At 59.4% G+C, this 26691-nt stretch overlaps 1 protein-coding gene across 4 annotated transcripts; it reads left to right on the top strand.

Annotated features, from left to right (window-relative positions):
• The first annotated feature begins 176 nt into the window (after window positions 1–176).
• DAZAP1 (DAZ associated protein 1) lies at window positions 177–25364 on the top strand. Of its 4 annotated transcripts, XM_081825889.1 has the most exons (13): window positions 177–357; window positions 8349–8389; window positions 9008–9174; window positions 9461–9526; window positions 11355–11465; window positions 12920–12968; window positions 16195–16277; window positions 19258–19411; window positions 21164–21193; window positions 21329–21469; window positions 22301–22477; window positions 23403–23492; window positions 24410–24547. In XM_081825889.1, the coding sequence occupies exons 1-12, from the start codon at window positions 329–331 to the stop codon at window positions 23480–23482; spliced, it is 1128 nt and encodes a 375-aa protein (XP_081682015.1). In that variant the 5' UTR covers window positions 177–328; the 3' UTR covers window positions 23483–23492; window positions 24410–24547. The 4 variants fall into 4 exon arrangements, with proteins under 4 accessions (XP_081682015.1, XP_081681955.1, XP_081681916.1 ...); XM_081825829.1 differs by lacking the exon at window positions 23403–23492 and having other exon boundaries at window positions 11358–11465; window positions 24410–25364; XM_081825790.1 differs by lacking the exon at window positions 23403–23492 and having other exon boundaries at window positions 178–357; window positions 24410–25364.
• Window positions 25365–26691: the final 1327 nt, after the last annotated feature.

The following is a 26691-nucleotide window of genomic DNA, read 5'->3' on the forward strand; positions in this document are numbered from 1 at the left end:
GGCGTGCACCGCGGCGACGCCGATAGCTGCGAAGGAGCAAGGCCGCCGTGCGGCGGGACCGCACGCAGGCACGCACGCAGGCACGCACTCCGGCGGGCGCACCCCTGGCCCCGCCCCCGGAGGCCCCGTGCGGGAGCGCGCCCGGGCGTGCGCAGGGCGGCGGCGCGGGCGCGGGGGCGCGCGGTGACCGTTGGCGCTGAGGGGAGGAGGCTGCGCGGCCGCCGCCGTTGCGCAGATCCGGGCCGCGGCTGTGGGGAGGGCGCCGGGGCCGGTGACCTTCCGGAGGCGGGAGCGAGCCAGGGGGCCCGGGACGCCGAGCGCCGCCGCCATGAACAACTCGGGCGCCGACGAGATCGGGTGAGGACGCGCCGGCCTGCGCCGCCGCCGCCCAGACGCCGCCCCGGCCCCCGTCAAGGTCACGCCGGCGGGCCGCGTTGGGGCCGGCGGCCTGGGGGACCGGGGACCCCGGCCGGGGCCGCCGGGGTCGGGGGCCGGCGAGCAGGAGCCTGGGAGTCCGGTGTCCCGCCGCTTCCTGGCCGGGGCGGCTCTGGGAGGGCCGGGGGGGGGGGGCGGACGCCGCCGCTTCCTGGCGGAGGGGGACCCGGGACGGGAGCCGGGCGGTGGGGAGGCGGCCCGGGCGTCCCCGCCGCCGCCGCCGCCGCCGCCGCGCCCGAGTTTCCCACTGTGGGATCCGGAGCGGGGCACCTGGCGGCTTGGGGCGTGTTGTCCGCCCCCGCGCCTGGATTTTTGGCTGGGGGACCCCGAGCGCAGCCCTGGGAGGGCCCGGGGGGACCCCCGCTGCTTCCTGGTGGAGGGGGACCCGGGACGGGAGCCCGGGGGCTCTGGGACGCCTTGTGTCCCTTGGCGCCTGGACTTCTCGCCGGGGGGGACCTCGAGCTGAAAACGGAGGGTTGTGGGGCGCCCCGGGCTCCTGGGTGCCAGCGTTCCGCCTGGGGCCCCCGGGGTTCCCCGAGCCCGAGCACCAACTTGGCGGGGCGGCGCACGTGGCGGCCCCGGCCCCCGCCGTGCCAGTTCTGCCGCCGCGCAACTTCTCCCACCCGGCCGTCGGGGCGGCGGCTTGCCCCGTTGCCACTCTTAACCCTTCCCGAAGTGCGAAGAACAAGGAAGGTGCGCGGACTCAGGGCCCGAGGGCCGGGGTCACGTGGGAGCGGCCCCGGAGCCGAAGCGCTGGGCGCCCGGACCGTCCGATGGGGGGTTCTGCAGCTGGAGTCCCTTCCGGCTCAGCCCCCTCGAGCCCACCAATAGACGGGTTGGAAAGGAAGAAGGAAGGTGCCTCCAGTGGGTGGCCGGCGAAGGCTCGCTTCCCCGGGCGCTCTCCTTGACCAGAGCGGAGTTCTTCTCCGTAATTACAGCCGTGTCTAAAGCCGAAGGAGCCCGAGATGCGAGCAAGCGATCCCCAAGGAGCCGGAAAATCCGTTTCTGCCCTAGTGAGGGGTTTGGTCTAGTTTTCTTTGCAGAGAGCAGCTCCTACGCTATCAGCATGGTTTTACGCTTACATTTCTCCGTGCAGTTTGGGTTGGGTTTCTGTGGCCTTGTATACGTTTCTCAGTCCCTGAGCTTTGAGGAGGCGCAGCGTGTGCTGAAGTGTTCGATTTGGTAAGTCATTGTTTGCGGGGTAACTGGCCTCCCAGGGCCTCCAGCTCCGGGTTACTCCTGTGGACCTAAAATGCCTTTTGTGGGCTCCCCCTCCCCAAACCCCACACCATAGAGGATCGGGAGGAGGACCCTGAACTCCTAGCCCGGTGTGTTTGAAAAAGCATGTCCAGGGACTGGAAGACGGTGTGTTCTTTGTGTTACGTGGGCGGAAAGTTGCAGCACTTCTGACGGGAAACTAGGGTATAGGGAGAAAGTGCTCCAGAAGTGGGGCAGAGCCTGACCAGAGAGAGAACAGGCCTGCCCCATGCATCCCCACGGTGCTGGCCTCCAGAACGCAGCCAGGAGCCGCCCAGGGTGGCGGTCTCCAGGCTTCGGGCTGCTTTTCTCTCAGCAGGGAGAGCAGACAAAGGTTAGGAGGGAAGGGAGCCTGGAGACCCCTGAAGTGTGCTGTGAGGATCCACGCCTGGGTCTGCAGAGGCAACTTGGGGACGCTGTGGAGCTAGTAGCAGGTCGGGGTCAGGGACTCTGCCTGGCCACATTCCCCTCCCCACTCCTGTAAATCCACCCGGATCACCTGAGTTTTAAAGTTGTAAATGACAGGTGTCCCAGAAACCTTTCGTTGCTTTGCAGGTAGAAATCTGTTGCTAAAAACTATCGACCAGTTTTTGTTTTACATATAGGATCCTTGTTTCTGTTCCATTGATGTGGGAGTCCAGGGTCCACTTGGATCTCCTTGCTATGTTTGGCTGTCCTCGGACAGTGCGGGTGATTATCGGGCTGCCTGACGAAGGGCCCTCTTGCAGTTTCCTGTGAGCGGACCATGGTTGCCTACTCTGGGGTGGTTACCATGTGGGAGTGAGTGTTGTGCTCAGATCCAGGTGATGGCAGATGTTAGCGGGATGTGGCGGGTCTGAATGATCTCTGATGACATGCACCTTCGTCTGTGATCTCCTTTGCTTTGGTCTTTGGTCAGCCTCGTCTGAGTGACTCCTGAGGGAGCGGGAAGGGCTGCTCCCCTTTCCTTAGCAGGAACCTGCATGTATGGGTGCAGGGGCAAGGCCTCTGGAAGTGTGTGGATGCGTGGGGTGCCATCCAATGGGGGGATGTACTTCTGAGTTTGAGTCTTCCAAGGAAGAGCTTCACGGAGTCTTGGCTGTACCTGAGCCGGCTCACTGGTCCTCGTGAAGTCTGGAGGGAGAGAGGAAGTTGGCTGAGACCGGTGGTTTTAGTTAGTGTTTTCATCGTCCTGATTGTCACAATCAGCCAGAGCAGAGGGAGGGCTGGGTCTTGAGGCCAGAGGGCTGATAGGAGCAGCGGTGTCATGTGTGGCCCCACGTAGCAGGTGTGTGACAGGCTGATATCCTCCCTTGGGGCCAGTGACTAGGGGGACAGGCACTTACCTTGCTGGGGTGGTGGGGGGGGGGGTAGCACTGTGTCCTCTTTCCCGTGCCATAACCTTGGAAAGTTGACTTCGAGAAGGGTCTCTCGACTCTGACTCTGGAACTGGTACTGGCACAAGCCTTACAGAGTCCAGACGCCCTGGTCTCTCGGTAGGCCTCTGAAGGCACCTGGCGTCGTGTCGGTGCTCACAGGTGCTGGGGAGGGGGCTGGTTCCCGCTCGGGCAGAGGTGTCTTGTCCACCTGCCTCTGGGGTGCTGGCTTGTGTTGTGGAACTGAAGAGAAGTTTGAGGAAGATTTTATCTACCGGGCACATGGTCTGGTAAGGCAGGGCCCACTGGACACCCTCAAGGGGAGAGTCCCAGGGGAAGGAGGGACTCCGCGGAGAGAAAGTGAAGCAGCACGCGGGTCACTTTGAGAGAAGGTGCAGGGAGGCGTCAGGAGTCCACTCCCTGCGGGAGCTGGGAGCACGGAAAGCGGGTGACCTCACCTGTCCCAGCAGCCCAACAGTCCCCGGGGTGCTGGCAGGGTGAGGCCAGAGGCCTGGGCCTGGAAGTGTGGGGACTTGTTAAATGCCTGTTTTCACTGAGCACCCAGGAGGTGGGGAGGGTCCTAATGGTTTGGTTCAGAGAGGTCCTGATTGGGGAAGAGGCCGTTTCTTGCAGTGTAGAGGGTGATGGAGACCTCTGGGGGTAGGAGGTAGAGATGCTTCTCTTCTGCATTTTGGAGCAGAGTCTCTGCCCAGCGGTGCTGACATTTGGGGTGTCCTGGGCACTGTGGGTGCTGAGCAGCATCCCTGACCCCCACCCACTCGGTGCCGGGAGCACCCCCAGTTGTGACAATCACAGATGTCCCCAGATACTGCCCAGTATCCTCTGGCAAATGAGACACCTGTTTGGGAACGTCTGCTCTTTTCGGCCTCGTTCCCAGGGCGTCCCTGCCACTTGCCCCCATGGTTTAGGATTCGTTTGCTGTAGCGGGAACTAATCTGACGCCTCTAAGGTTGACCGTGGTGTTGGGAGGCGCTCTGGTTGACTTCTTCTGTTTCCAGTGTTGGCAGCGGGTCGAGCATCTTTGCCAGGTGGTGTGCCTGCCCTGCTTGCAGAAGCACACCCAGAGTGACTCCTGGGTGATACCCTTCCTACAGCACCTGCTGGGAGCCGGCCGGAGCTTCATGCCCCAAGTCAAAGCCATCTCTCTGCGGGACAGACCAAGGCTCAGAAGGGCAGGAGACTTGCCCAAGGTCACCCCAGGAGGAGCCAGAGCTGGGAGTCCCGTGCTCCTCGTGAGCCAGTGCAGCCCTTGTAGGGAATGGCGAGGATCCGGGCCCGGCCCGAATGTAGACATTGCAGCACTGTCCGTGAGAGGCCGGACTGTCTTCTTAGGCTGACTGTCCTCGTGCACGGTGTAAGGACAGAATTGTGAGCAGGGTCTTCAGCAGGAGGTCACTTGTTTGGTTGAGGCTCTTGCGGGTACCAGGGAGTGGTGGGGGACACTGGTCCTGTCTGGGGGAGGGCAGGTGGAGGGGCTCACAGTGGGAGGCTGCGGGTGTGGTCGGGAGTTTATGCCAGGCACTGAGCATCGTGGGGTTTTCTCTTGCATGTGTCGCTCGACCCCCACAGTGGTCTGGGAGGGGGTGATCTCACCTTGCTGGCAGGAGGGAAGCCTGAGCTGCTGAGGGCAGGGCCTGAGCCCCAACACTTGCCTTCCGGGACTTTGCGTCTGTTGCGGCGGAAGGGCCCTGCAGTGGGGTGGCTCCCTGGCTCCTGGGCCAGTGCTGTGTTCCTCCTCCTGGAGCTGCTTCCTTCCCTGCAGGGAGACAAGGTCCCAGGGTGACCTCGGTGGAGGGGCAGGAAGGTGCAAAATAGGCTCCACGTTGTGTGTTCTTTAAGCAGAAAGAGCCGTTTGCTAAACAGCCATGGTTGGTCCCAGGCCCTCTGCTTCTCTGCCCCGCCGCTGCCTTCCTGGTGGCCGCCTCACCAGGCAAGATGGCACTTTCTGAAGCCGGCCTGCATGCTGTGAGGGGGCAGAGCCTGTGGTGGTTGGCCGGGACCAGGGGGAGCCGCTGAAGGTTTGCTTTCTGCCCTGAGTACCATGTGGCTGCCCTAAAGTACACAGAGCGGGAGCGGCGTGGTCCTCCAAAGCAGGTGTCCATCTCGGCAGGTGGGGGAGGGGAGAGTTAAGCAGAGCTGGGTGCCCCCCGGTGACTGCTGCAGAGCCCCTTCCGAGAGGAAGCCACCGGCACCTGCTGTCGAAGTGCAGGCCCTGGGAGCCACCTCTCCTGGGCCCTCCTGGTAGTGGCATTGCCTGTCCCCCTCAGGAGCCTGACTCTGGGTCACCTGGCAGGGCCTGATGGTTTATGGGGTTCGGGGACTGGGGGGGCTGACTCTCTGCTTCAGCTGAATCATGACACTTGCACCCGTAGAGCAGGGACGGTCTGGAGGGGAAGCGCACAGTGAGCTCTCCCCTTAGTCTGCAGGGTCCCGTGGACGCCGGAGATGTAGCCGGTGCCCCGCGAGGCAGGGCGGGCAGCCCCCCACTCCGGGCTGGCGTGCACACATACCTGTGGAGACTGGCGACGGTGTTGCTGCCTGGGTAGCGATGGAGCTGGTCCTGGCTGGTCCTGCCGAAGGCCCTGTCGTCTCTGCGGCTCAGAGTTGGGGCTTTGTGCTGGGGCTCTGGAGGGGGTCTCCCAGGACCTTGGGAGCCTTTTGGCTCCTGTGTGTGGGCCCGGGAAAGTCCGTCCTTGGAGTGGGAGGAGAGGAGATGGGAACGGGTAGAGCGGCTAGCCCGGTGCCGCCTGAAGGCTTTGGGGCTCTCCTCCCTGAAGGTCGCACCCCACAAAGGTGTCTCCTGGTGTGTGGCTCAGAGAGCCTAGAGCCAGGGGAAAGGGAGATCCTGTTGTTGCCTCAGTAGTGAAAATCTCTCGTAGCTTAGGACTTTATAGAACTTTAGTCTTGCAGAACGTTGCAAAACAGTAACCAGAGTCGCTAGATACTCTTTCCCCACCACACTTAGCAGTGGCTGAGATCTTGTCCCATTTGTGGGTGCCCCTCCCATACGCCTTGGGCATCTCGTGCGAAGCACTGGGGAGTGAGCGGAGCCCCGTGACCCTTCATGTGGACGCTTGGGTATGTGCTGTTTTCTAAGAACAGGGACCTTCTCTGAAATCAGTGCAGCACGAGGATAAAATGAGGGCACAGCATTGATACCTTTTCACTATCCAATCCATAGGGCAGAGTCTGGCCTTGTCAGTTGTGTGGATGATGGTATTTCTGGTCTTTTTTCCTTAATGCCAGATTTTGAAATTTAAATGAGGGCTGGAACCTGGACTGGTCAGACGAGTTCCTTCCTCCATAGGTGGGTGGGTGGTGGAGGATTGGGTTGCTTGGAAGGATACCTGTTTATGACCTTACTGTTTTGGTGGATGCGTGCTAGATAGAGACTGGTATTTGTCTCAGTGAATTCGGTTTTGTTTTTTGAGAATGCTTGAGATCTCTTTTTCCTGCATGAATTTGCTTTTCCACAGCAAACCTTTGTTCATTCCTGTGTGGAAGGAGTGGGCAAACACACAGCTCCTCAGCGGTGCCAGCCAGCCTTGGGGCCTTCAGTCATCTGCCGCTCTGTGCCCCTACTGGGTGCCAGGCCCTGTGAGGGCAGGGCGGGGTAGGGCCTGAGTCACAGCTTGCTTGGGGCAGCGCCCTGGATGTCCGAGGAGGCCCCACTCCCCTGGGATTGTTTGGAGGCAGGAGGAAACCTGGCCTGATTCTGAAAGGGGTGCGTAGGAGACACGAATTTAAGTTAATGAGGCCTAAATGTAAGCCTCCCTCTGCTGCTTGGTCAGCATGTTCTGGGAGACTTGTCCTTACAGAGCGGTCTTCTACAGCCCGTAGCACAGCCTCCACCAGATGCGCCCGTCCCGGGCCCTGCTCAGCCCTGTCCGTAGTGCGGCGGCCTGTTTGTGGCCATTTTGGGGATGGCAGCGGGTACCTGTCACATCCTAAATTCAGAACGCCCCGCCTTAGAGAAAAGGCTGGGGTGGGAGCAAGCCCCTGACGGGCCTGCTGCCTGTTGGAGGCATTTTGCCAGGGGCTGGCACGCAGGAGCTCGAGTCCCTGGATGGAGCAGGGCTCCGTGAAGGGGTCTGTCCTGGGGTGGAGGACAGGACACCCCTGTTGCTTGGGGGCAGGAGTGCCATCAGCCTTGCGGGGGTCTTTTTGTCTTTAAGCTGAGTGTGGTGGGGTCGGCTCCAGGTAAGGGGACCGCAGGACCCTAAATCCCCGATGGGGACTGAGCCTTGGCCCCATGCTGGTGTCTGAAGCCCTTGACAATTAGCATCCAGGTCCCACTCTGCGTGTGACAGTGCTCAGAGCCCTTCCCCCTGCCTGCTCTGCCATACTCACCTCCCAAGTTGTGGGAGGCCTAAATGATGTCTGAGGGGCCTGTGCGTCTTGGAGATGCAAGGGAGCTTGGCCCCAGTGAGGGCTGGAATAGCCCCACCACACGGGCCTGTCTCCGGACCTGCTCCAGTGCCTCAGTTCACTTCATGCCTAGCTAGTCCCGGGGCAGGGCAAAGTGGATGCTGCCCTGTGGCCTGTTTGTGTGGAGCCCCTCCCCAGGGGCAGGGGAAGTGGAAGGGCTCTGTGGGTTCTGGAGCTGCCCTAGAGGTGTCCTTTGCAGAAGAGAGGCCAGTTGGCAACAGGGGCAACAGTGGGGTTCCTCTGGAAAGTTCTAATGTGTCTGCCCGAAAGGACAGCCCAGGCTACCCTGGGGTGGGAGGTGTGGGACAGGGCTCTAGTGCTGAGTCTGGAGCTCCAGGGACCTTCCCAGTGATGTGTGGGTCCTTACTCGTGACCACACGGAAGGTACCTGAGGCTTTGTCCTAGAGCCTCCCGTCATTCTGTTTTGTTGCATGTGCTTTCAGACCTTGACTCCTAAGTCCACAGTGTTTGCAGGAGCACTGGGGACGTGGGCCCCACAACCCCACCTGGAAGCCCCTGTGGTCTGGGGGCTCCTGTCAGGCCATTTTGCAAGGCCTCGCGTTCTCACTGGTGTGCTCGGCGAGCACGTGTGGCTCTGGACGTGTCGTCTTCGCTTGCGTGTTGTGACACTCACTCACCACCATCTTGGCAGATCTTGGTGTCGGTTTCCATGTCTGTAGCTGACGAGGCCGGTGATGGTTTAGGCGGACACATGTCATTGCCACGAGCTTGACACCAGGCATCGCGTCTGCCCCAGCTTCCAGGGGAGTCCCAGCTGAGGATGGGGCAGAGCGCTGGCATCTTTAAGGCAAGAACTGTCTTGACCCTAAACGTTTCTTTGTTGAATTGCAGGAAGCTCTTCGTGGGCGGTCTTGACTGGAGCACCACTCAAGGTAGGCGGTGGGGACCGGCCTGCCTGCCAGGTGCCGCAGACAGGCTTATGACCTTGGTCTTCAAGTTGTGTGAATTCATCTCTCCCTAGTACCTCGGGTTTTTTGTTTGTTTTCTTTAATTCTTGATTGATTTGTTGTCTTGAATCCCGGGGAGGAGGGGCACTTGACTGGGGGCTGTCCCGACGTCTCAGCGGAGTTAGGGGAGGGATATGGAGGGCAGGAGACTGTTGGTGCCTGGAGGCTCGCTGGCGCAGTCCCTGAGCTCAGGCTGGAGGAGGAAGCAGCTTGTGGCCGCTGGCATTCCTGGTGGTCACAGGTGCACCCTTCCCAGTGCCTTTGGCCACTCTCATTGTCAGTTGCACCCTTTCTAATTTGTGTGAAGACATAATGCGTCCGGGTCTGGAATCCCCCGTCCTTTCCCGTGGGCCTCCTGTCCTGGACCATCTTCCATACCCCCCAGTCAGTTGCTGAGCCAGTTTACCAGTTGCTGGTTCCACACTTCCAGGTCAGGCTGAAGAACTAGGAGCAGGTGTGCCTGTCTGCTCCGCACACCAGGCGGGTGCCAGTGCTTAATACTCTGGTGTGTGTGTTTGTGTTTTTGTCCCAATCTCTGAGCAGAGACTCTACGCAGCTACTTTTCCCAATATGGAGAAGTTGTAGACTGTGTGATCATGAAAGATAAAACCACCAACCAGTCTCGAGGCTTTGGGTTTGTCAAATTTAAAGACCCAAACTGTGTGGGGACGGTGCTGGCCAGCAGACCACACACACTAGACGGCCGAAACGTAAGTGTCCTTCCCTGGAGTCCTCTCCCTCCGGCCCCTCCGGCCCCTCCGGCCCCGTCCCATGCTGCTCCGCCAGCCTGCCTCTGCCACTGGGCCTTGGTGGGTGTGCACGTGAAGGAGCGTTTTAGCTTAGAGGGTGCACTTAGAGGGTTGCAGCTCTGGGCTGAGGCACTTAGAGGGTTGCAGCTCTGGGCTGAGGCTGGATTTGGGTAAATTGACTGGAGGCGTGGGCTTGTTTGGGAGCGTAGCTTCGTATTTACAACGGACTCATTTGAAACTTCTACAGATCGACCCAAAGCCATGCACTCCCCGAGGGATGCAGCCGGAGAGGACACGGCCCAAGGAAGGATGGGTAAGGGGCTGGGCGGGGTGGGGCGGCCTCTCCGCATGTGCCGCAGCCCCAGCAGGAAGGAAATTCGTACCTTTGATCTGGTGTTTTTGCTCATTACCATTGAGAACACCAGAGGTCTTCTCGTTTGCTATTTGAGCAGCGGAGGATTCAGAGGATTGCTCAGATTTATCCAGTGGTGTACATTTGTAGCCAAGAATATTCTTACTAGTCTACCTTGAAAACAAGGAAAAGACCTCCCACACCTGGGATCAGGTGTTCCATTTTCTCCTCCCTGGTGGCTCCCACCCTGCCTGCCGGGGGCGGGGGGCGTGTCAGAGCACCCTCTGCCCCTGCTCCCCCCCTCCTTTCTGCTTGCTGGCCGCTCCCGTCCAGGTGCTGGCCGTGTCTGAGAGCCTGGTTGCTGGTTGTTGGAACAGCTGATTCAGAATCTGCCAGTGTGATGGCTCCTCAGGGATCCTCGGAGCTGTGTGTGGCCCCTGATGCTTGGCCAGTTGGAGCAGACCCGTCCTCTGTGCACCATCACCCATTCCTCTCCTTCCCCAACCCAGCAGGTCTCAGAGAAGACCATCATCCAGGACGCCTTTGTCCTAGCAGAAGGGCCTGGCCAGAGCTGGGCTGGAGGCAGGGCAGATGTCTGGCCCAGGGCCTGAGAACTGCATTTCTAGCAGGATCCGGCTGCTGCTGGTAGACAGCGGCTTCAGACCCTTAAAACAGTTTTTATTTTCCCAGTTTTCTGTTGGGAAACTTTTTGGGAACTTTACAGAAAAATCAGAAGAGTAGTACATCAAACACCTAAACACATCGCCTAGATTTATCAATTGTTAATATTTTTCTAGTTACCTATATTTCTATCCCATCTCTTTCTGTATCTATCACTCCTAAACTCGGGAGCGTGTATCTTCTAAAAGCATGTTCTCGCACATAACACCCATCCCCGCAGCGGAACCCCACAGCAGAAGCGTCGGCCGGGGCTCCCAGCACCACCTGTGTCCAGACGGGTGCACTTGGGGCTCGGGGGTCATTTCACAGGTGGCTCTCGTAGCTCTTCTCTTCAGACTGGAATCCCAGCCACGTTCAGATTCCATTTGGTTCCTCATGTCCTTCAGTCTCTTAGCAGCTTGACTGAGATGGAGCAGGCACTTGATGGAGTTTGACCCCTAAGTGTACCTGTGAGACCCTCGCCTGCCCCCAGAGTTCAGTGGCATTGGTCCAGAGCCATTGGGACAGTGCAGCCTGGGAGCCCCTTGGACAGGAAGGACAGGGTGTGAGGAGTGCAGTGGGGGGAGGCAGCCTCCCAGGAGCAGGAGCGGAGGTTCTGGTCCTCCTCCTCTACCCACGAGGGACAAGCTTGGGCAAGTGTTTCCCTCTGAGGTGTGAGACCCTCCCCGCAGAGGGTGGAATCATTGGGGTCAGGCGAGGCGAGTGAGAACTTCCCATAGTCCTCTTTTGTTACCAGCTGAAAACCTGAGAAAACTGCTAGTTTTCATCGTTATGGCCACCAAACCCCAAGTCCTTACTTTGAGATCATAGAGCTATATGCTCTCTAGCTATTGTGATTCAGGGTAATTCAATACAGGACCCACCACATGCTCTGCACATGCATTTGAGTGGTGGTGCTGGACCCCTGTCGCCCCGGGTCTCTGTAGGAAATTGAAAGAAGAGTTATGATAGTTTGCTGATTGTGTTTCTCTTTAGTGGGTTTTTTGGAGTGTTTTGGTCTGGCTTTTAGCTGGGTCTTAAAACCAGGCAGCGCATATCACATACTCACTATGGGGAGCGTTGTGAGGGTTTCCCACACGGACTAACCATTTTTTCCTTCTTAAAACAGCAGAAAGGACCCAGGAGCGATAACAGTAAATCAAATAAGATATTTGTCGGTGGGATTCCTCACAATTGTGGTGAGACAGAGCTCAGGGAATACTTCAAGAAATTCGGAGTGGTGAGTTGTCCCTGCACCAGAGCACGGCGGGTCAGGGCGGGAGCGGTGGAACCAGGTGTCCATGGAGGTTAAGCCTGGCAGCTCTCTCCTCTGGGCCTGTGTCTCCCCCAGAGCAAGCCAGAGCCCGGGAGAGGATTTACTGCTTTTTCAGGCAAACGAAAGCTCACCCTGCCGGTCTCCTGGAAGGCCCTTGTGATTGGTTGTGAGCGCCATGGTGTAAAGCACTAGATAGTGTTAGGGAGAAGCGGGGTTTGGCTTGCCCAAGGGAGCCAGCCTGCTGTCTCTCGTCACAGGAGGGAATGTCCTAGGCCAGGTCCTTACAGCAGCAGTGCAGACCACGAGCCCGGACCCGGAGCCACCCTGCTCCAGCAGCTCACGCTGTCCACCAGGCTGCCAGGCACTCCCTCCCTGGCCAGGGGTCGTGAGAGTTTTGGACCTGTCACCTGCTCAGTGTTTCCTCAGTGACAGCAGACCTTCTCCCAAGGCTGGTTTTGTTTCTGGAAGAGGCTGAAATCTTTTAGACTCTTCTTTTTTTTTTTTTAAGATTTTATTTATTATTCATTTGACAGAGACAGGCACAGCGAGAGAGGAAACACAAGCAGGGGGAGTGGGAGAGGGAGAAGCAGGCTCCCCGCTGAGCTGGGAGCCCGATGCGGGGCTCGATCCCATGACCCTGGGATCATGACCTGAGCCGAAGGCAGACGCCCAACTGACTGAGCCACCCAGGCGCCCCTCTTTTAGAATCTTACGGGGGTTTAGAGTTACTTGGGCTCCTACAGGAAACTCCGTTCTAGTAGGGCAGACAGAAGAGAAGACAGGGGCTAGCAAGCAAGCTCGTGTGGGGTGCTCGTGCCCCAGTCATCCGAGGCAAAGGCACGGGGTCACCCCACGCTCCCACCTGGTCACACACCCTGTTGGTGGGACAGCCCTGTTGCCTCACTCCCACCTGTTTGTCGGGGGCGCCTGAGTGTGCCGAGGACCTGGGCCAGGAATGAAGAGTGCCAGAGCACATGGTGATGTGTGCTCAGTGAGCCAGGGGCCCGGGAGAGAGAGGGGTGCTGGCTGGGCGGACATCTGTGAGGGAGTGCCAAGCCAAGCGCCGGTCAGCTGGATGGTCTTGGACCTGCGGCTGACCACCAGAGCTCTGGGTCCTTCTGTCCCAGCATCTTGGTTTTTGTCTGTGAATGGAAGGGAGCACCATGGGGCTGGGGCCTCCAGTGTCCACCCCGTGAGCACTTGGGGCAGAAGCAGCATGCACTTCCCCTGGCCTCCTTCAGGCCCTGTGAGTCTCAGGCTTCAAACCCCATAAGGCTGGCCTTTTGCCTCAGGACTTCCCTGAGGAGTGTCTGGAGATGTTCCCAAGCTGTCTGTTTGCCTCGGGAGTTTTGTGGTAGCCAGATGTGCCCGTGGCCGCCCGTGGCACCCGGATTCTCGAGCACCCGTCTCTCTTGCAGGTCACAGAAGTGGTTATGATCTACGACGCAGAGAAGCAGAGACCTCGAGGTAAAAGACATGGAGTTTGTCCTTGACCTCCCCTTCAGATGGCAAACTATTTCACAATTAGGTGGTGGTGGTAGCGAGCATTGCCTCAGAGAAGGATGATTTGGAGACATGATTAAAACGTAGGCCCTTCCTGTGCAGCCCCAGCCTGTCTGCTTCCCAAGGTCAGACGTCACCGTGTTTTTTTGGCTCGTTCTTTTGAAGTTTTTACAACTTGACATGAATTTCAATATGGTTTCTGTTTTTAAATGTGTACTGAAAGATTGGTGCTTTTTTCAAATGGTGCACTTGTCACTCAGGGCTGCGTCCTGCTTGGAGTCCCCTGCCCAGGCAGGTCTCATTCCATGGCGTCAGGCTAGGTCTGCCCCAGCTCGGCTTGAACGTGGACTTTCCTTTATCCATCCCATGCTTTTTTCCTGTTTTTCTTGTTCCCCTAAGCCCGTGGGGCAGCGGGAGGAGGGTGAGGAGCCGCCTCAGCGCATCCCCGGCGGGTTCCGGGAGCGGCCCACGCTCGCACGTCCAAATTGGTTTGTGGGGCTGGGACAGCGGGCACCCGATTTCCGTGCCCTTTTTTACGATTATTATTTCTTTTCCTTTTTTTTTAATTTTTTTTGTGGCTGCTGCTGTTTGTGCCCGCCCGGCTGTTTTGGTTCATCTGCCGCTTTTGGACCGGCTGTGTGAGCTGCCCTGCGGTCTGGGCGCCGTGCAGCCCCTGCCCCAGCCCCGTCCGAGGCCCCCCTAGCGCACAGAGCCGGCGCCACCGCAGCATGCGCCCGCCATGCTGGAGAATAGTTTGCCATTTGAACTTCCATCCTTCTCTTCCTCCATGATAAGTGACGTATCCTCACTTCATGTCGATTAAGCTGTTAAGTCTTAGCTTAACTTTAACGTAGACATACATGCTTAGTGACGTACTTAAGTGTCTCATAGTAAAGTACAGTAACGTTAAGTAAGTTGTTTTTCCTTTTCTCTCTGTGAATTGTTTGTGATTAACGATATCTCTTTAGATTTCTCTTCTCCAGGTGCTAAATTATATCACACAGGTACAGGCCAGTCCCGCAGTCAGAGGAGGGAACGGGCTTTGCTCCAGTGGGGTGTAAACGAAGTTTCAGTGTGTTTCTGTCCGCTTCCTCAGTGGTGATGTCGCCTCTTGACAGACAGATGCACCCCTAGACGCCCCGCCCCGGGGCTCCTTACCCAAGACTCACCGCCTCTTGCGCTATAACGGACCACGCGAGCCCTGTGGTTGCAGACACTCCTGCACTTGGAGAAAATGTTAACTTTTTAACATGCTGTTCATCACCCATGTTGTGTTCCACCATTTGCCTCCGGTCTTGTGAAACTTCAGGACTTGGGAATCCTGAGGGCTGCTCTTAGAGTCATACCCCCAGTCGGCCCCCTGAGGCCTCGCCCTGGGCCTGGGGAGCACGTCGAGCCGCCGTGGGCTGGGGGGTGCAGGCAGGAGGAGCTGGTGGGGAGAGTGCTTCGGGCTTGACCTTGGGACCCATGTTCCTGTGGGGGCTCACAGTGTCCTCCACCTCAGAGAGTCCCTGCGAGCATGAGGCCAGCAGAGGGCGGGAGCGACAGAGGGGCATCCCAGAGAGCTCATCCTGCTTTCTCCCCTTCCCAGGTCTTTTCCAGGGCTCCACCTCCCTCCTCCTTCCTCCCTCTTGGCCGATCTAAGACAGTGTCCCTGTCCCTGTCCCAAGGGTTCTGCATGTGTCTCACTGGGGACAATGAGGCCCTGACCTCACCCCGGCTGCTGCCTTTGCTCGCCTCACACCTTCCTCTTTGGCGATCCGCACTCCCCCCCCCCCCCGCCCCGCCCCGGCTCCAGCTTCTGTCTCCTGTGTCTTGCTGTCATCGTTCTGCAGCTGTGTTTCTGCTCCTTCTCGCACGCCGTGTGCAGGTTCTTGTGTGAGTGTGTGCATAGTCACACTCAGGCACGCGCGCGTGCAGAGACACGTCCGAAGCCTCTGAGTCCCGGGTGTCCCTCCCTGCTGGTCTGTCATCCCCAGGTTTCTGAGCTGTCTTCTCCCCCCACCCCCTACCCCAAGGTTTTGCCTACAGTCTTCCCACACGGCCCAGCGCCTGCAACCTCAGTGTCCCCCTCCCGTCCTCTTGAGAGGCCTCGGGCTTGGCTGCTCCTTCCCGGTGCCCCCTCCCTGCCCGCTCTGGCCCTGCGGCCCTTGGAGGCCCTGTCGGGCGCAGGCCTGACCCGGGCTCTTTGCACCGGCCATGTCCTGCTCTGTCGCTCTGTCCCCGCCCGCACCCCGTGCCCTTCTTCAGCCCGGTCTGGGCGCTCAGCCCTTCCCCTCACCCGTCTTTTGTTCTCCCGGGTCTTCCGGCAGCTGTCTGCCGCACGCGTCCTTTTGTGCTTGGAGCGGATGGGCCCCGGGGAGGCAGTGCAGTCGGCTGAGGACCGGACATGCCACCGTAGCTGGGCGGTCACACTCACCAGACCAACCAAACTTCGTTTATACTGCCACTGTCTTGTGTTTGGGAAAGGCTGAATTGTTTTGCCTTTAAAATTCTCTTTGTGATGACACGGTGCCTCTTGCTCTTGCTGCTGACAGCAGAGTTTGACCTGCTGGAACCCACTGTGGCCTGTATCTTTGTGGATTTTACTTACGTAGCTGCGTACAGATAGATAAGTGTATACATACGTATGTTCCTGTGCAGGACTCCTTGGGCTTACCCAACGGTGTTGGATAAGCTTAGCGGGGCACTAACTGTAGAGACCGTACTCCTGTTTAACGCGCTAGAACGATAGATGGCTACTGTCAGCACTAGTTGCAAAGCAAATTGCAAGCCGAGGGGGAGAACCTCGGGTTTCAGAAAAGCAGCCACGCACCCACGGCACACAGCCCGCTGGAGGTGGAGCCCGCTGGGGCCCGCGGCCCGCTGCCCTGCTTGCAGGGGTGCGCCGCGGCCCCCTCCACAGCGTGCCCCGGCACACTCCGGGCGCACCGGGCCTGCTCCTGGGCCAGGCGCCCGCCTCTCTCCCGCCCTGGCCGCCCCTGTCTGTGAGGCCAGCCCCTGGGGGTTCCCACCGTGTCTCACGTGGACCCCCGCCTCCATCACCGGCTCGGGCCCCGCCCTGCAGCCTCACATACTCCGCTTCCCTGAAACCCTTGGACGACCCCTCGGCCCGGCCCTGATACTGTTCATCATCCTGTTTTGTGTCACAACGCCCTGCTACCTTGATTCACTCTTCGTCGTTGGCTAGGTTTTGGATTTATTACTTTCGAGGACGAACAATCAGTGGACCAGGCTGTCAACATGCATTTTCACGACATCATGGGCAAAAAAGTGTGTAGTTGTAGTTTTATTTTACCTTAAGACCAAACCAAGTCTTAGGCAACTTAGGGATTTCACTGGAAATGACAATTCCTGAACAGAAAAGGGGCCGGGCGAGTCAACCTGGGGCTTTGTGCTGTGTGGGCTTGGGCCTGCTCCTGCAGAAGCAAGGGGCCCTCCCTGCCCGAGGGGTTCTGCCTGTGGCGTGGCGTCTCCCGTCTCGCCAGCTCTGCTCCCGGAGCCCCTCGCTCTGGATCACCGGGGACTGGTGGGTGGGGTGGCCCCCCGGCCGAGGGGCACGGTCTGCGGGGGCCTCCTGGGCTGGCCTCCAGTGAAATTGCAGGTTGCCTCAGGCTTGGTTTCAGTGACCACTCCTTCAGATGTCTGTCTTGCATTCCAATTGCCTCCTGCCACCCCATGATGTGTGGTGGGCAGCGGACCTTTGACCACAGGTTCCGTGTCAAACCGAAAGAGACGTAAACATCCTGAAGGATTGGTTTTTTTTACTTGGGTCACTTACTGTGAAACTCCGGTCCCAACCACATGCTCTCGGTAGTACTTAACTCCATGCAGTCAAGTGACCTCTGGTTTCATCTTCATACTGTGTTGCTGCCACGGAGGCAGGCTGGCTCAGAACGTGGCCCCTGCTCCTCATTTTACTGGGGCCCCCAGAGCTCTCTAAAACGAATCACTGGTAGAAATTCTGCAGTGGGGGATCCCTGAGAGTTAGCAAGAGGCTTTGGGTCCACATTTTTGCAGGACTCCTGTCTCCGTCCTTCTGAAACCTGCTCTGCACGCCCTGGCGGTCCCCGTGGGGGCCACACAGGCAGCATTTCCTTGTGCCCTTTGACATGCCCTGCCCTTGGGACGAGACCACGGCCATTTTTGTCAGTTACGACATTGTGGAGGGACTAAGGCACCACAAGTTCGCTGCCTCCCCAGCGCTCCCACCCCAGCCCCACAGCCCATCCCCGAAAGCTGATAAACGCAGCAGTGCGTGGAGCTGTAGTTACAGGTGGCTGAGGTTTTGTTGCAGGCTTAATTAATTCCGTTTGAACCTGACTAAGCAGCAGACACAAACCTCGCTCCGACGTTCATTGAAGCTTTTAGTTTAAAATTAGCATGCAGATTTCAAGGATGCATGCCAGTTACGAACACAAGTTCAAAGGAGTCCACGTTCAATATTTTAAGGTACTGTGACATTTAAAACTTGGAGGAAGCCTGTCCTGCTCTAGGGGCAGAAAGGCCGCTAAGCGCTCGGATCTGCTCCATCTTCAGGCGGCCGGCCCCCCCCCACCGGTTTTGTAGGACGCATCAGTGTCTGAGTCTGGTCTGCATGGAGCACAGAGCGGAGACTGAGGTGGCTTCTCGGTGTGGGGCTCAACTTCTAAAGTAAGGTGCACACGTGTGGGAGCCCGGCTCCCGGCAGCAACCCCCGGCCTCGCCCTGTTCCCCTTGCCCGACCTTCACTGGTGGGCAGGCCACAGCAGCCCCTCGGTTCCTTAGTGGGGGTTCGCCTCCGTGAGGGGCTTGGGTCCCACTTCTAATTAAGACCGGAGTGCCAGTGGCTGCGTCCATGTTCTGAGAGGAAGAGGGTAAAAATTAAAAAAAAAAAAAAAAAAAAAGTTTACAAGGGCCGCTTTGCTTTGTAAGCAGGAACCAAATTCCCTTAAGGAGAGTATGTGAAGACTCATTAATTTGAGTTCTTTGAAACGGGTCCCTTGGTCCTGCTGTCACATCGCCTTGAGCTAAGGGGGATTTTGTTCCTATCCGTGGAGTGTCCTTGGGGCATCAGGAAGGTGGGATCTTTGTGCCTCTGTCCCACTTCCTGTTTGTTCTCCAACAGGAAGGGGTCTTAAGGCAGAACCGATGGAATTCTGAATACATAATGCTTAGCTCACCAGACTGAGACCCCAAGGATGACTCCAAGTGGATTTATTGTCTCTTCCTTCCCATTAAAATTTATCATAAAAAAAAAAAAAAAAACAACTGGAGACTCCAGTGCTGAGGCAGCCCTGTAATTGGGGGATTTCGGGTTGTCAGTCTGCCCGCATCTTAGAAGCTGCGTGAGGGAGGGAGCCTTCTGGCGGCCACAGAGCTCGATGCTAGGAGGGCACGCACGGTCCCTCCCGCTGTCCCGGCCCCTCCCAGTGCTGTGGCTCCCGACAACGTCCAAAAGAGGCAGGGTCCTGGGCTGCTGACCTAACACAGTATGAAGATTGCTTACTGATTCAAATGTCCATTTTATTGCATGTTTGTTTACTTTTTTTGTTAGATGTAATGTAAGATTCTCTTTATCACATCCATTCCCTCTGACATTATTTTGAGTTAATTGAGATTCTTTAAGCGTTAGCCTGGGGAAGGTAAGTCTTTATCTTCCATTAGACATTTTAAATAAAAAACCTAAGTAAACCAACTGTGTTTCTCAGGTATGAGCTTAAAACGCAGGCAGGGTGGGCGGACTCTGGAAAGGTCCTGTGTGTCTGTTGGCCTGGCTCCCCCCAGCGGAGGTCCCTCCTCCACCGCGGTGCTCGGACAGCATCCGGCTCCTGCCGCGCTGGGGCCCTGGAGAGGCCTGGGGAGAGGGCTGTGATTGTTCGGTCGGTCCTGGTCTCTGTGTCCCTGGGGTGACGAGGCCATCGAAGGAGAAAGCTGTCATTTCACCTTGACTGAAAGACCCTTGTCACACAAAACTCTGAGGGTTCTTGGCCTTCGGTCCGTGCTCTGCAGCGGGTAGGGCTTAACGTGTCTTACGGTTGCATCCGTTGTACCTGAGAAACATGTTCTAAGCAAAAAAGAAAAAAAAGAAAGAAAAAGGAAAATTATGAATTTTTAAAGAAAAAAATACTGGCCTAAATAAGGTTTATAGTTAAGTATTTAGTTTTAAGTCATAAGATGCTAAGTGTAGTCGTAAGTTATCTGAGGGTGTGTCTGAAGGGAAGGGGGTCCAGGACCCTCGGCATCTCCCTAAACCAGAGCTTCGTTTGTCTAGGTGGAAGTTAAACGGGCTGAGCCACGAGACAGCAAAAGCCAAGCGCCGGGACAGCCAGGTGCCAGCCAGTGGGGCAGCCGGGTCGTGCCCAATGCCGCCAATGGCTGGGCAGGCCAGCCCCCACCCACGTGGCAGCAAGGATACGGCCCGCAAGGTACGGCTCCAGCACCCAGAACCGGTCGTGCCCCTAGACGGCCGCCTCAGGGAGGCCTGCTTGGAGGCCAGGGTCCCAAGCCGGAGGGGCGGCGGCTCCCCACAGCTGCGCACGCCCTTTTCCTGCAGACACGGCGGAGGTGGGACGTGCTGGCTGGCCAGGTGTGCAGGCCTTTGAGGGAGCACCTGAGGGCAGAGGTGGGGCTCCCTCCCCGCCCAGCCCCAGGGTCGACACACACAGCTGTGCGCTCATCCCAGTAGCCAGCACGTGGGCTCTGTGCTGGGTACCCGTTAGCGCCGGAACCTTCCAGCAAAGCCCCAGAGGGGCGCTGTCCAGTCAGCTCGCAGATGAGAGAGGGGGCTGGCTTCCCTGTGCTCACCCGGTCCACCTGAGCGTGGTGTGACCCTCGGTGGTGTGCTTGGGCCACAGCCAGGTTCCCCACCTGCGGTTTGGGCAGACGGGTCTGACTGTGGCTGGCAGAGCTGCCGCGAGCGTCCTCGCGCCGCGTGCCGAGCTGTGGAGGAAGGGCCACGTGGGTCTGAGGGAGTGGTCGGATGCTGCGTGTGGCCCGCGTGCTCTCCCTGTGGTCCGCGGCCGTGCCGGGCACTGCCTCTAGGGGGAGGCTAGGAGGACCTGGTGGGTCGGGGGTCGTGGAGTCCAGCACTGCCACCGTCGCCCCCAGCAGGTGCTGCGTCGCTGAGCGCAGAGTGGGAAGTGGGCTTGGCTGGCCGTTCAGAGGCTCAGATCAGATGCTTTTAGGGAGCCTGGGGCTTTTGGCCGGCCTCTTGGGCCCTCTGAATCTGCTCCTGCTCCCGGGGCTCTGGGCTGTCAGGGCCTCTGTGTAGGGTCAGCGGAGTGGTTAAGGACAGCTTGGCAGAAGGGTTGAGGTTCCCAGGGGCCCCAGGACAGGATCTGGTAGCCACCGCCTCCTTCAGAAACGCAAAGAAGGGACAGTGTCCAAGGAGGGGCAAGAGGAGGCCAGGTAGGTCTGTCCGCACCCAGAGGCACCGGGCGCGCTGCCCCCAAAGCTTGCAGATTGGTCTTTTTAAAAATATTACAAAATAAAACACAGCCGGGGCGCCTGGGTGGCTTAGTAGGTTAAGCGTCTGCCTTCGGCTCAGGTCATGGTCCCGGGGTCCTGGGATCGAGCCCCGCATCGGGCTCCCTGCTCGGCGGGAAGCCTGCTTCTCCCTCTCCCACTCCCCCTGCTTGTGTTCCCTCTCTCGCTGTGTCTCCCTCTGTCAAATAAATAAATAAAATCTTTGTGCCGCAGTGGGGGAGGGGGACAAACAGCCATAGGAGACCAGGTACTGAGGCCAGAAACTCTTGCCCACTAGCACTTGGCTGGAAGCCGGCCCAGGGCTCCCACCACCCAGCCTAAGGTCCCACCTGTGCATCTGAGCCCCTGGTCCGTGGGGGTCCCCTTGACCCTTTCTGATGGGTTCTGTTGAAGAGCCAGGGCCACCTGACCAACGGGCTTCTCTTGGGGATCCTTCCCCTGTAGAAGCAGGACGTGAGTGGCAGCCCTTTGCCCATACCCAGGTGCCTGTGTTCCTGGTCCACCACGGGCTCCTCGGATGCCTTCCTCGGGCTGGGACGTCCTCCCTGTGCCCGCGGTGCGGCAGGACGCCAGGCCCCTGGAGTGTGTTTCCAGGAGGGCTTTGCCAGCAGAGCGAGAGCTGTTGGGGTGGGTCAGCTGCCATTCTGGGACATGGACAGGACACCAACCACTCTCTTTGTTTTCCTGTTTAGGAATGTGGGTTCCAGCAGGACAGGCAATTGGTAAGTCCTTATTTGTGGGTATCCGAGAGAGAACGGAGTCTGAAATGGGGTGGGACCCCGGGGGGGCCCGGGCACTGGGAGCTGTGTGCGCCACACCCTTTCCCCCCGCACCCACCTCTGCGTCCTGTGTTCCAGGTGGCTATGGACCGCCGCCTGCAGGGAGAGGAGCTCCCCCACCGCCCCCACCGTTCACCTCTTACATCGTGTCCACCCCTCCTGGAGGGTTCCCCCCTCCTCAGGGCTTCCCACAGGGCTACGGTGCCCCCCCACAGTTCAGTAAGTCCCGCGGGCCCCTGGAGTGGGGCGGGGGGCCCATGCTGAGATGCGACCCTGCAGCCTGTGCCCGGCACTCGCTCGGGGCACGTGGCTGGGGCGCTGCCTGCCCTGGTCCGCCTGCTTGCGGGGCCGTGTGCGTGGCACGCCTGGTGTGTGAGGGAATGTGCGCCCTCGCTGGGGCATCTGGATCTGATGGTGGGACTCAGCAGCGAGGGGCTGGCGAGCGTCAGGAGCTCTTGTCTGCTGGGCTCTGGTGCGGCACCTGGGCCTCGGGCAGCTAGCGCGCCTGCGAGGCTCCGTGCTCGCCCTTGGTGGGAAGGTGGCCTTGCGGCCTCGCCTGGCGCACCGCGGCTGACTGCTGTCACTTTGAGTGCCAGGCGGCCAGCCCAGACGGTCCCGCGCTCCTGCTGGGAAGTGCTTGGGGGTCTGGGTGTGTTCTGTTGGAGCGCACGCCGGCGCAGGTCAGGCCACGGGACAGCTGTATGGCCCCTCACCGTGGCCTGGACCACATCTGATTTTAGTTGTAACCAGGAGGTGGGTGGATAGAAACGGGGTTGTCGAGCCCCAGGACAGAGGGGAAGGCTTGCCGTGATGGAAGGTTGGCGCTGTGTCTGGCAGGCGGGTTTTGTCCTTTTCAAGAGGACGCCGGTGCAGCCCCTGCCTGTGGGGTCCCTGGCGAACGCTCGCTGTTGGGGGTGCGACAGGCCGCCCCAGGCCCACACTAGGCCTGGCCGCTCGGTGGGTTTCAGCAGGAAATGGTGCGGCGGCTTCTGGTGGGCTGGGCTGTGGTCGCGCACCGTGTCTGTGTCTTCCTCTCCTGTTTGTGTGCAGGTTTTGGCTATGGGCCTCCGCCTCCACCACCGGATCAGTTTGCCCCACCGGGGGTCCCTCCTCCACCTGCTACTCCGGGGGCGGCACCGCTGGCTTTCCCTCCGCCCCCGTCTCAGGCCGCCCCGGACATGAGCAAGCCTCCAACGGCCCAGCCGGATTTCCCCTATAGTCAGTACGGTGAGTTGGAGACCTGCAGGCGCGGCCTGGGGCCCGGGACCTGGCCCCACCATCTCCTGCCTTCCTCCCCGCCAGCAGGAGTGTGGCGGGAGGCCCGCTGTGCAGGGGCTTGTTGCAGAGGGTCAAGCAAAATGAAAAGCAGGATTTTGGTGTCTCGGGTTTTGGGTTTTGGCTAGAGAGCTAGTCTTAGAAAAGCATCGATCGTGCAGCAGGTGTCCAGGCCGCGTGGCTTCGGGAACCCGAAGCTGTGACGGGGGCCCTAGGAGGATGACGCGAGGGCCTTTGGGGCACCCCCAGCAGGCCCTGTTCCTGGTTGTCTCGTTTTCTTCTGTGTGCAGAGCGCAGGGCGGGCACCTGTGGGCCACGTGGCTTCGTGGCTCTGGTCAGTGGCAGGCGTGGGCTCGGGTGTTACCATGTGCTTCACTCGAGGGGCTGGTCATGGAGGAGTTGCTTCTGAGCCTGGGGTCTACAGGGTGGCGACCTGTGGCCTGTGTGGGAGGAGCTCATGTGAGGACAGGGTTAGGCCCGGTGTCCGGGGGTCTCCTGCTGCCTCTGCTGGGCCACGCGGGTGGGGCTGCCTGTCGCCAGGGCTCCCAGGGCTCTGCTCTTCCCACTTCATTGCTCAGACGGTTTGGCCTAAGACCGCAGTGTCTGCAAGTTGAAGCTGTTCTTGCCCTCGAATGCCATCCGTGGCCAGCTGCTCCCGGCTGCCCAGCATCGTGCAGCCTTGTCCCCCTTGACGCTGTGCCCGGCAGCGCTCCCCGAGTGCATGGGTTGTCAGCACCCCCCTCCCCCCCCCCAGCAGTTCCTGCTGCGTGTGGCGCGCGTGAGCAGCCCTGGGTGGGGGTGTGCTGACCGCCAGCGTGGCCCCGCCCCTCTGCTGAGGCTGCCCTGGGGTAGTCACCCTGGTCTCGTCTCTTGCCAGGCCTGGGTACCTATTCTCAAGACCCGTCAGGCTTCGGGCCCATACTTTGTTTACACTCTTATGGTCAGGCTGAGCAGTGATGTGGCCTAGGTAGGTGGCACCTCCTCATCCACGATCCCCACTCTGTCTGCACCCGGGCAACGGACATCGCCTCCTCTGCCGTCCTGGGCGGGGGTGGACCTGGCGGTGCCCCTCGGGACGGGGCCCTTGCCGGGGCGAGGATCTCGACTGGCCACGGCCCCATGGCCCCAGGAGCTCTGCTTCTGCTGGGCAGCTTCTGCTGGGCAGCAGACACAGGCACCCTGTGCCTTTGTGCACCCTCTGTTGGGGACCCAGGGGCCCCGGGACACACCTTCATCCTGGGTGTGCAGTCTGGTGCCGTTCCCCTTTCCAGAAGCGCCTCCCATGCCTTTAGAGGTCAGCAGTGCAGGGTCTAGGTCCTGTTTGGGGGAGGGACCTGCCCGGCCCAGGCAGTCCCTGCGGGCATGGCGTCGGGCACGCAGTCTTGCCCCACACCCGCCGGTTCTACGGAAGCTGCCCGCTTGGGTCAGCTCTGCAGGGAGGACTGTCTCGAGTCTGGCAGGCATCCGGGGGGGTTGCGGGGGGAGGCCTGGTGCTAGTCTAGTCTGAGATTTTCTTAAATTCTGGGGGCTGTGTCTGAGTTCCCCACGCATGCCACTCAAAAATAAACTTCTGGAAGCCCTCGGGCCACCGAGCCAGGCCAGGTGCTCTCATGTCTCCAAGCTCAAAGGTTTCCAGGGGCTCAGATGGGCTGCTAGGGCCCAGCCCCGGGTCCTTGGGAATGGGTGGGGAGGCGAGGCCGAGCACGGATGGGACAGACCAGGGGGCTCCTCGAGGTCTCTGAGCTACTTTTCCTTCTGTGCAGAGACAGCGGTCGGGGTCCTGTGGGGGAGCAGGGTGGGCTGTGCGGGCGTGGACCCCTCCTAGGCCGTCGTCGGCGCAGAGCTGCGGTCCCGCCCCCGGCTCACTGGGCTTTTTCCCTGCAGGTTACGGACAGGACTTGGCTGGCTTCGGACAGGGCTTCTCAGACCCCAGCCAGCAGCCCCCCTCCTACGGGGGCCCCTCGGTGCCAGGCTCGGGGGGCCCCCCCGCCGGCGGCAGTGGCTTTGGACGAGGTCAGAACCACAATGTGCAGGGATTCCACCCGTACCGACGCTAGCCGGACGGTGCCCTGCGGACGCCGGGGTGGCTGAGACCCAGGATTTAGAACTTGTGAACTCGTGACAATCACAAACTTGGCAGAAAAATAGCGACTCGACGGTGGGGGGAGGGGGGCGAGAGGCTTTTGGAGGCGGCTGTGGGTGTCTGGACTGAAGTTTTTAAATATATTTCTTTCTCTAACCCATCAGCACAATAAAAAAAAGTCACTGGTTCAACAACAGGGTTTAAAAAAAAATGTCTTCAGCTTTAATTCAAAACTTCAGGTTTCTTTTTCTTCCTTTTTTTTGAAATTATTTTCCTGAGCCTTTTGTTTTACCGTATATTGTAAACTTTTATGTTAAAGAAAAAAAATATACATTTACAAATTGTGAGATTTTTAAGAGAAATTTTCTACGATGTATACTGGCTTATTTTTTAATTTAAAGCAGGGTTTCCGAGGGCCCTGGTGGCAGCGAGGGGCGTGTTCAGTGCCTCACTCCTGGCTTTGAGGGTTGGGGCTCGTTGGCCCAGAAACTCTGGGAGCTTACAGAAGAAGTCTACTGAGCGTGTTTTGTTTTTTGTTTATTCCTTGCTTTTGTCGACTGACCTGCCCGGTGCCGTCTGCAGGTGCGCTGTGGGGGCCGCGCCCGCCCAGCCTCTGCCGGCGCCGCCCCGCGTCCGCCCCAGCAGCAGGGACAAGGAGGCCTTGTCAGCCGCTCTCCCGCGCACGTGGTTTCAGGGCGTCCCCACTGACCAGTTTGACCCTGGTTTGAATAAAGAGAAGTGCGTTTGGATTAGAAACCCACGTTGTGTCCTTTTATTCCCTCCCTGCTCTCGGCTGTGCGTCCCCACGGGAGGACCTGCGCTGGCCCTTGGCCTCCTCAGCAGTCTCAGGCACGCGCAGTCTGCGCCGCTGGGGAGCCCGGGGCCCCACCTCGGTGCGCCTAGGGTCTTGGCGTGGTGGCGGACATGGATTTTAGGATGGCCTGGGGCTGGGGGGCCTGGTGAGAGCTGCAGATCCAGTGTGAAGGGGCCCAGGTTCCAGGGCTCACGCCACTTGCTGGGTGCCAAGGGAAAGGTGCCTGGATAGACCTGAGTGGGGACCGGCCAGGCCTCCCCATTCCCGTGGGAGTGACGCCTGGATTGTGGCCTTGGGTAGGCCACTCACCTTTCCACAAACTAGGCTGTTGACCTGGATGGTGTGGGCGTCGGGACACCCAGTCGAGGGCCAGCAGGAGGCAGCATGGTGGCCTGAGCCCCTAGAGCTGAAGGGAGATGCCCTAGGGGCACCTGGTGGGGCCTGGCCGTCCTAGCTGGGACCCCCAGCCAGGGGGAGGAGGTGGGCTGGGATGAGTTCCAGCATCCCACAGTGGCCACTCCCCTGCCTGACACACACGGCCTGGCCGGCAAAGTGTCTGCCAGGCCTTTCCAGCCCTGGACATTCTGGATATTCCGTTCCTGTCCATGTTCCTGACTGCCCCTCTCCCCAGATAGAAGGGGCTGTGACCGTCAGTGACCACGGAGGGGAGTCTGAGCTCACTTGCACACAGGACTTCTTTGGCTCTGGCCTGGCCTCTCGGCAAGAGTGGGAGGGACTCCTGGGCCCCGGGGGAGGCTGGCCCTGGGAATTAGGAACAAAATGGGTGAATCCTCCTGTGTTCTAGGGTGTGGGGGCCTGAGGGCTGCTGTCACAAACTGCCACCAACTTAGGGCTTAAACCGCTCACGCTCATGTCCTGACAGTTCTGGGCTCAGAAGTCCTAAAACCCCAGCGCAGGCAGGGCTGTTCCCCCCCGGGAGACCCAGCTCCGGCCTTTTCCTGGCCCGCGGCTCCCCCTCCAACTCCATCCTCACCACCAGCAGCGCGGGGTCTGCCGATCTCTGGGACTCCCACCCTCTACCTCCCTCTCGTGAGGACCTCATGAGGACGCCGGGTCCCCCCCTCCTCGGGGACCCTGACAAGGTCCCCTCTGCCGCGTGAGGGGACACGTCCTGGTTCCCAGTCTTTGGAGGCCGTTATTACGTCATTCTAAAGACCACCGTCAAGATTTTGAAAACGTAAAAAGAACAGGGATGGGCGCCGGGGGGCTTAGTTGGTGAAGCATCTGCCTTCGGCTCAGGTCATGATC

The sequence above is a fragment of the Leptonychotes weddellii genome, chromosome 1 (genome assembly GCF_054177405.1).
Source record: "Leptonychotes weddellii isolate Sample4059 chromosome 1, ASM5417740v2, whole genome shotgun sequence".
NCBI classification, from domain to species: Eukaryota; Metazoa; Chordata; class Mammalia; order Carnivora; family Phocidae; genus Leptonychotes; species Leptonychotes weddellii.